This window comes from Rhinopithecus roxellana, chromosome 9 (assembly GCF_007565055.1).
Source record: "Rhinopithecus roxellana isolate Shanxi Qingling chromosome 9, ASM756505v1, whole genome shotgun sequence".
Taxonomy (NCBI): domain Eukaryota; kingdom Metazoa; phylum Chordata; class Mammalia; order Primates; family Cercopithecidae; genus Rhinopithecus; species Rhinopithecus roxellana.
The window spans coordinates 128,429,404-128,438,881 of NC_044557.1; the positions used below are offsets into that span (position 1 = coordinate 128,429,404).

Consider the following 9,478-nt stretch of genomic DNA (forward strand, 5'->3'; position numbering starts at 1 on the left):
GGAGAATTTTAAGAACAGAAATTTAAAAACACTGCAAATCAGAGGTTCCCCACCCCCCACCCCCCCGCCCCAGGAAGCAGGATGTTTTGCATTCTCTAGCCAGTCCTTGTAGGTGGGCTCAGTTCCTCTCCTTGTGCAATGCTCAGACTTCCTCCAAGCACGATGCCTGAGCTCCAAAGTCACCAGCGTTCAGAGTCTGTCTGGGCTGCTAGCAAAATAATGCCATAAACCAAGTGCTTATAAAAACAGAAATGTGTTTCTCACGGACTGATAAGACCAAATCAACGTGCCAGGAGATTTGGTGTCGTGAGAACTGCCTTTCTGATTCATAGACAGCATCTTCTCACTGTATTCTCACCTAGTGAACCCTCTCACCAAAGATGGAGCTCTCTGGGGCATCTTCTATAAGGGCGTTAGTGCTACTTATAAAGCCTGTGCCCTCCTGACCTTCTTACCTACCAAAAGCTCCCACCTCTTACACTATCAACTAATGATTTAAGATTTTAACATATGATTTTCAGAGGGACAAAAACATTTAGGTTGTAACACCATCCAATAGAGAGGAAGTGAAAGATACCAGTTCATCAGGCCCGATCCCAGAAAAACAGCATGGCACTAAGTCAGGTGCATTCAGTTGGTCAAGATGTTACCCAGTCTCGATTCAAAAGGAGACAAGTAAACCTCCTTTTCTGTGAGGAGAGTCAATGATTTAGGGACACATTTTAAACAGCATAAGGGAGTTATTCCCTCACAGTTTTTTGGAAAATTGCTGCAGATGCCAACGGCAGACACATATAAAACTTGTGAGAGGTGACTGGGAAAGGGGGACAAAGGGCAGGGACTCAGAGCTCCTGCCTGTCCCAGCTGGATATGCAGGCCTGGGAGTCGCTGTTTAGCACAACAGCACCAGGACCTTCCCTTCAGGATGGTGGACAAAGGGCTGAGGGGAGGGCAGGGGAATGCTCTCTGACAAGCTAGGAGGTGGAGGGTCCTCAGAGCTCACCCCCACGCAGCCTCCGCCCTGCCCCATGATAAGACACACGCTATGTTCCACGACTGCCCTTCCCTACCAGGTCAAAACCACGTTCCCGGGCCCTGCCCAAGGTCCACACACTCTGTGTCTGCTGGGGCCACCAGACAGCCTCAGCTGTGTGCAAATATACTTGCTGCTCCTAGAGGCCTCTCTCCTCTCACACTCACACCTGCACCCCCACCCACAGCTTCCCCAGAATATTTACTCCAGCCTGATGGTGTCAACGTTCTTATGGAGAGTCAGCTCCAACCTAGTGCAGGCTCACTTCAATATTCTCTGGAAATGCAAATGCATGTGTATGAGAGAACAGTTTCAACCATGTCTACACTGGAAGTCTACACTTGTAGAAATTCCTAGAAATATCCACTAGGGTGGGGTGTCATGGATGGTCACAACCTCAGACCACAGTGCCCCAACCCAAGGGGCTGTCAAGAAAAACCACAGCCTCACCAGAACCAGAGGACTCCAAGGAATCTCGCCTTGATGGTGTGGTCACACTAAACCAGGCTCTCCTTACTGCTACAGGGTAGGGACCTCGCCACCCCCAGGACATGGTGCTGGCTTACATCCAGTACTTGGACCCCCACTTTGTTGCTCTCTTAGCTCATGCTTTGTTGAGTACCCTGCAGGTGACTTCATAGAGTGGTATTTTGCTGGGAACACCATTTGTCTTCATGTAACCCCATTAGTTACATACACTCTCTAGTACAAGGAAACCATAGGGCCTAGATCACACCATGAGGATGCCCTACAAGCTATGCAAAAACTATGGACTTGGGAGACCTGTGTGTAACAACAGCACATCCAAATCTAACCAGCTCTCCCCGTAATAGCTCTCTCATGAGTTACTGAGGAAATGCCTATGGATTGGAGTGTGTTCTGTGTGCAGAAGCCTGGTCCAGGTTTCATTTCTGCAGGACACTGGACATTTCCCAAACCACCAGACCTTCCCCACGTGCACACACACCCCTTCTCGTTTTGCCTCTAGATCCACATCCACTGAGCTCTTCAGGCACCTACTAATGCCCTAGAACCTAAAACCACCATCTGGGGCCCTGTTCCCCAAATGGCCCGAATTTCTTCCTCTGCTGGGATGAGTCCAGTGCCCACTTCCTCCAACGGTGGAATTGCTGGGCCTGCTACAGATCAGGAACTCACTGCTTCCTCAGAGGGGACAGCTGACCCCACTGCTCTGGAACAGTGACCACCCCTCACGAGGCTTGAGATGCCTCCTCCCTCCTTAAGACTGAGGGAGACGCTTCAGCTTTCACTCCACTGTCCCCAGTCCTGCACAGCCCAGTGCCTGCTGCCTTCACACAGAGCCGCAGGGAGGCCCACCCAGCCTGTGGGACCAGCGCTGTGCACAACCTTCCCGGGGCAGCAGGGGCTGCCCGGCCAGCACACTGGGTTCAGCAGCCTCACCGCAGGGATTTATTGCCTCAGAAGTGACTGCATTCTTTTCTCATTTCCAGATACCTTATTCCATCTAACTCACTAGGAGAAGGAGGAGGAGGGTGGAGAGTGGTACATTTTAAAATGTGCACTGGTCCCCCTAGGACTCCCCCTCAAATAACCCAGGGAGGACCATACCAGCTCAAGCCTGGTTATCCCAAGCACAAAGTAATCATCCCACTCATGCCGAGTGTATGGTGGCCACTAAGCCTGCCCAGAACTGGCTTTGGAACAAGGTGTTTGAGCACACAGCACCAGTCTTGCCCCCTGCCTTGTGGGACCTCTGAGACCCCTTGGCCCCCTGCCTTGTGGGACCTCTGAGACCCATTTGGTCTCACCTAAAAATCTCAGGATTTCTAGACCCAAACAGTCCTAGCAAATTGTTTAGCCTGAACTCTCTAAGGTCAAGCAAAGAGGCGAGTGTTCCCTCTAACAAACCACCTGTGGTATGTACATTCTTTTTTTTTTTTTTTTTTTTTGTGCAAGATTTAATAAAAAACAAACAAAAATAGGAATGGTTGCTTTCAACCTTTTCCAGGTTGTGAAAGGTTTGCCACGATTCTCAGGGGTGTGGTTCTAAGCGGCATCAGTGGAACAGATACAAAATGCTGTCTTCTTCCCAGGCCGGAAGGCAGCGCACCTTCTCCTCTTAACAGCCAGACTAGCGGGTGAGAAGTCAGTGCTAAGACCCAGGCCAAAAGCTGGAGTGTCCTCATGGCTTTTTCTCTGACCAGTGGGGATTCCATCTACCTTGAGGCGTGCTGGCTGGGCCCTGTGTCCACACCAGCGCGTGGTGAGAGAGGGTAGCTTATCAACAGGCTGCTGGGCCTTAATACTGAAAGTGAGCGCAGTGGGTCACAGCCAGGAAGGGACTAACACAGATGCCCTACCAGTCCCCACTGCTGGCCTAATTTTAGAATACCACGGAAAAGAGCTTTGATGAAGACAATAGGAAGTCAACACAGCAGAGAGTGGTATGGACAACCCAGAAGCCAGCCTCACACGTTCCATGCCCACAGTTAACGATGACAACAACAGCAATAATAATAATAAAACAAAGGTACAGGCGAAAAGCAGCGCTCGGGGTGTGCTGCTGCAAGCTGGGGAAGGCGCGTGCTCAACGTGGAGAGCCAAGTTACTGGACAGGAGGTCCACGGAGCCCTCCCTGACGCCCGACCTGCTGAATTTCAAGAAAGGCTGGATGACTAAGCAGTATGAGGACGGCCAGTGGAAGAAACACTGGTTTGTCCTGGCCGATCAAAGCCTGACATACTACAGGGATTCGGTGGCTGAGGAGGCAGCCGACTTGGATGGGGAAATTGACTTGTCTACATGTTAGGATGTCACAGAGTATCCAGTTCAGAGAAACTCTGGCTTCCAGATCCATACAAAGGAGGGCGAGTTTACCTGTCGGCCATGACATCCGGGATTCGGCGGAACTGGATCCAGACCATCATGAAACACGTGCACCCGACTACTGCCCCAGATGTGACGAGCTCGTTGCCAGAGGAAAAAAACAAGAGCAGCTCCTCTTTTGAGACGTGCCCCAGGCCTACTGAGAAGCAAGAGGCACAGCTGGGGGAGCCGGACCCTGAGCAGAAGAGGAGCCGCGCACGGGAGCGGAGGCGAGAGGGCCGCTCCAAGACCTTTGACTGGGCTGAGTTCCGTCCCATCCAGCAGGCCCTGGCTCAGGAGCGGGTGGGTGGCGCAGGGCCCGCTGACACCCATGAGCCCTTGCACCCTGAGGCAGAGCCTGGGGAGCTGGAGCGGGAGCGTGCACGGAGGCGGGAGGAGCGCGCAAGCGCTTCGGGATGCCGGACGCCACAGACGGGCCAGGCACTGAGGAGGCAGCTCTGCGCATGGAGGTGGACCGGAGCCCAGGGCTGCCTGTGAGTGACGTCAAGACGCATAACGTCCATGTGGAGATCGAGCAGAGGTGGCATCAGGTGGAGACCACGCCTCTCCGGGAAGAGAAGCAGGTGCCCATCGCTCCCGTCCACCTGTCTTCTGAAGATGGGGGTGACCGGCTCTCCACACACGAGCTGACCTCTCTGCTGGAGAAGGAGCTGGAGCAGAGCCAGAAGGAGGCCTCAGACCTTCTGGAGCAGAACCGGCTCCTGCAGGTATGTACATTCTTAACTCCGGAAAGTCCAACAAATCTGCCCTGCTTAGCAACACAAACCGAGTTGGTCCTCATCTCACCGGGCGTTCTCCAATACACCTGTTTGTCCAAACAGCTTTGACTTGTTTTTATGCTTAGACCCCAGGTTCCAAGGAGGCTGGTTCAGGCCAGATTCCAAATCCTCGTCTGTGTGTGGGTGGCATTCTTAGCCTAGTCTCCTTACGGAGTAGATACTACGATACACAGGCCAGGCTGTCCCAGTGGCTTTCAATACTCCTTTGGTCCAGGTAGTTCAGCCTCAGCCACCAGTGTAGGCATCGCAGGGTCAATTGTCTTAGGAGTCGTGGAGAGTTCATAGTTGGGTGCTGCCCGGGGCCTGGCCAGGGCTGACCATAGACAAGGCGTCCCTCTGTGAACTCCTATTTTAATGCCAGCTTCCCAATAAATTTCTCAACTGCTCTTACCAGCAGGTATTTAAACTACTCAATAGAAAGTAACCGTGAAAATTAGGACACCTGTTCCCAAAAGACCCTTAAATAGGGGAAGTCCTTTCCTGCTTGTGCACAGCTGCACATATAGCAACATGAGCCCTGGGACAGGGGACTGTCCTCTGCCCACTCTGGTGGCCTTGCCTAGCTTAACAATCTGTAAGTAATACAATACAAAACTTAAACTTTCATGTTGCAGTTTCACCCCTGAAGCTGTGTTCTCAATCTGACCCGTGACTATGGGGCCACCCCAGAGGGATCCAGTGAGGGCATATTTTGCTGTGTGGGACTCTTTGCTGCAGAGGGGAGTGGCTATGAGCTCAGTTAATAAACTCAAGCAGTTTCCTTCCAAACACACGTGTCATACTTAACATGTCCAACAGAGATGATCATACCAATAGCTCCTAAAACATTATTTTTTTTAATTATACTTTAAGTTCTAGGGTACACGTGCACAATGTGCAGGTTTGTTACATATGTATACATGTGCCATGTTGGTGTGCTGCACCCATCAACTCGTCAGCACCCATCAACTCGTTATTTACATCAGGTATAACTCCTAATGCCATCCCTCCTACCTCCTCCCCCCTCCCCCCTCCCCACAATAGGCCCTGGTGTGTGATGTTCCCCTTCCCATGTCCGAGTGATCTCATTGTTCAATTCCCACCCATGAGTGAGAACATGTGGTGTTTGGTTTTCTGTTCTTGCGATAGTTTGCTGAGAATGATGGTTTCCAGCTGCATCCGTGTCCCTACAAAGGACCCGAACTCATCTTTTTATGGCTGCATAGTATTCCATGGTGTATATGTGCCACATTTTCTTAATCCAATCTGTCACTGATGGACATTTGCGTTGATTCCAAGTCTTTGCTATTGTGAATAGTGCCACAATAAACATACGTGTGCATGTGTCTTTATAGCAGCATGATTTATAATCCTCTGGGTATATACCCAGTAATGGGATGGCGGGTCATATGGTATTTCTAGTTCTAGATCCTTGTGGAATCACCATACTGCTAAAACATTATTTTATTTTGAGAAAAGTCTACTCATGTTCTTTAGTATTTATTTATTTGTTTAAAGAGATGGGGTCTCACTATGTTGCTGAAGCTGGTCTCCAACTCCTGGGCTCAAGCAATCTTTCTGCTTTGGCCTTTGAAAGCACTGAGATTGCTTTGTGAGCATCCTGCCAGCTCATTGGCCCATTTATTATTCAGATTAATTGTTTTATGCTATTGAGTTGTTTGACCTCCATGTGTATTTGGATATTTACCCCTTCTACCATGTAGGGTTTGCAAATATTTTCTCTCATAATCTGGGTTGCCTTTTCATTTAGTTGATGGCTTCCTTTGCTGTGCAGGTGCTTTAGCGTTCAATGCAGCCCCGCTTGTCTATTTCCATTTCATTGCCTGTGCCTTTGATGTCACAGCCAAGAGATAATTGCCCAGATTAATGTCAAAAAGCTTTATCCCTATATGTACTTCTAGTAGTTTATGGTTTCAGATTTTATGTTAAGGTCGTCAATCCATTGAGTTGATTTTTGTATGTGGTTTAGGAAAAATACCACATATACACATATCTCAAATTCTAAGGTAGTATACATTAGACACATACAATGTTTAATTGTCCCATGTATGTAAATAGAGCTGAAAATAATAAACATATTTTTATCTTTCAATCAATTCTATCTCTGTCTCACAGAACTTGTTTCACCTATAGCCTGATGAGGTTGCTGTCCTCTCTACCAGCTCCTGTAGGAGACTGCTCATCCCCTAACCTCGAACACCCCTTCATGAGGGGGTAATGCCCTTGAATCCTGCAATGAATTATTTCTCTACTCCAGTGGAATTCAGGTCTGTTATGCGGGTCTGGATCTCTGAAGAGAAGAGGGCTCATTTTCAGAAAATAAGAGGCATTTATTCCCTGAAATTACTGAATTAAAGCACTGTTTCTATTATTTTCTGCAATATTAAAAGTAAATATTTAAGCAGGCAAAAATGGAAAAAATGGTAGGATCCTTATCATCACCATGAGCTCCAACCTAGCACAGACACTAAACCTAGAGATTCATGCTAGAACGAAAGCTGGGAGGGCAGAGGAGCCTCAGAAGGATGTGGAGGCCAATGGATACCCGCACCCTCTCCAACAAAATGCCCACCTCCTCTCACTGCAGCATCCATCTCTGAGCCTTCTCGCAGCAGAGCTATAAATCCAGGCTGGCTCCTCCATCCCCACACATTCGCTCCTGCTTTCCCTCCTCTCCTCCAGGTGACCACAGGTATGAGGACCCTCACCCTCCTCTCTGCCATTCTCCTGGTGGCCCTCCAGACCTGGACAGAACCGCTCCAGGCAAGAGCTGATGAGATGCCAGCCCAGGAGCAGCCTCCAGCAGGCGACCAGGATGTGCTCATTTACTTTTCAGGAGATGAGGGCTCCTCTCTTCAGGTTCCAGGTGAGAGACGCCAGCATGCAGAGCTACACACTAGAGGGAAGGACAGGAGACAGGCTCTGGAATTGGGTCTCAGTGGCAGATGTCACTTAGGCGGCTTTACTTAACATCTCTAGTCCTGGATGTTCTCATTTGTCAATGGAATACAGATCCAAATAAATCTAAGAGATTTTTCTTTCTCCAAAAACTTGATTCCAAGATATGACCGTGAAATTCACTAGGTTTAAGATATAAGGGGGATGCTACCTAGTTCCTTCTGGATTCAGACAAATAAGCTTAAGTATATAGAAAATATTTCACCCTGTCTATATAGGAGGTTTTAGAACCTGGAGAGGAGCTTAAGAGTGTGTTCAGGTGTGTGTGTGATGGGGCAGGAGGGCAAAAACATGAAGCCAAGGAGAATGAGTCTCAAGTCCTGTGTGACCAGCACTGCACTGTGTATTTATTCCTATTGACTGAGATTGTTTCTGCTACCGGCTGCAATACAGCCAACATCACTCATCAGCCAACATGTGACTTCTCCAAGATTCCCTTTACCACCCACTGCTGACCCCATACTCAATTTCTGATGCTCTCTCTGGGTCCCCAGCCTCAACGAAGGGCTTGATCTGCCATTGCAGAGTACTCTACTGCCTTTTTGGAGAACATCTTGGTGGGACCTGCTTCATCCATGGTGAATGCTCCCCAATCTGCTGCTACTAAGCTTGCAGACTAGAGAAAAAGAGTTCATAATTTGCTTTGAGCATTAAAGGGAATTGTTATTTCTATACCTTGTCCTCAATTTCCTGTTCTCATTCCAAATAAATACTTGGTAACATGATTTCCAGGTTTTTTCTTTTATGTTGTTTTTAAGGTGGAGTCCCAGGCTGGAGTGCAATGACAGGACCTCGGCTCACTGCAAGCTCTGTCTCCCAGGTTCAAGCAATTCTCTTGCCTCAGCCTTCTGAGTAGCTGGGATTACAGGTGCCCGCCACCACGCCCAGCTAGTTTTTGTATTTTTAGTAGAGACGGTGTTTCTCCATGTTGGCCAGGATGGTCTTGATCTCCTGACCTCGTGACCCACCCACCTTGGCCTCCCAAAGTGCTGGGATTACAGGCATGAGCCACCGTGCCCAGCCAATCTAATAAAATAAAGATGCAAATTCTAGAAACTTCAAGGAAAAATTCGGTTTCAGACACAGATGTATATGAAAGGTCAAATGATGCCCTTGATCTCTCCATCCGCTGCTCTGTCTTTTCACTCTGCCTCTTTTTCACTGGATCCACTCTCAAAGAACTCCGGTGTGCTCAGCAGACAATCAGTGTCAGCTTAAAGTTTATGCAGTCAACAAATCATTCCATCTAAGGAAAAACCATCATGCTGTTTCCAAACATGTTGGAGTTTCATTCAACCAACCTGGATCACACATCTGCCATTTAAGTTTAGGGGTTATATCAATTCTATTGAAACAACTTTAATTAAGGTTGGAATGGGTTGCAGGAGTTTGAGACTACACTGGGCAACATGGTGAAACCCCGTCTATACAAAAACATACAAAAAATTAGCTGGGCATGGTGGCACACACCTGTGGTCCAAGCTATCAGGGAGGCTGAGGTGGGAAGACTGCTTGAGCCTATAATGTTGAGGCTGCAGCAAGCTGAGATTGTACCACTGCAGTCCAGCCTGGGCAACAGAGTGAGACACTCCAGCCTGGGCAGCAGACTGAGACCCTGTCTCCGAAAAAAAAAAAAAAAAAAAAAAAAAAAAAAAAAAAAAAAATTTTTTTAAAGGCTGGAATGGGTTGTTAAGAAAGCTATAATGAGTCAAACAAAGAGCCCAGGAGCACCACACTATGATAGACTCATTATCAGGACCTTCCAGGAGGAAGAGCAACATCAACACCCTCTTAGCTCCTCAGAGTATGTGCCGGGATGGTCATGGCTCCTCTGCCAGGC

At 48.6% G+C, this 9,478-nt stretch overlaps 1 protein-coding gene and 1 pseudogene across 1 annotated transcript; both read left to right on the forward strand.

The window, feature by feature from the left end:
* The first annotated feature begins 3,461 nt into the window (after positions 1-3,461).
* LOC115899616 lies at positions 3,462-4,728 on the forward strand (annotated as a pseudogene).
* A 2,646-nt stretch (positions 4,729-7,374) lies between these two features.
* LOC115899677 (defensin-7-like) lies at positions 7,375-8,245 on the forward strand. Its single transcript, XM_030937941.1, has 2 exons — positions 7,375-7,546; positions 8,133-8,245. Exons 1-2 carry the CDS (start codon positions 7,375-7,377, stop codon positions 8,243-8,245), a joined length of 285 nt encoding a protein of 94 aa, XP_030793801.1.
* The last annotated feature ends 1,233 nt before the right edge of the window (positions 8,246-9,478 follow it).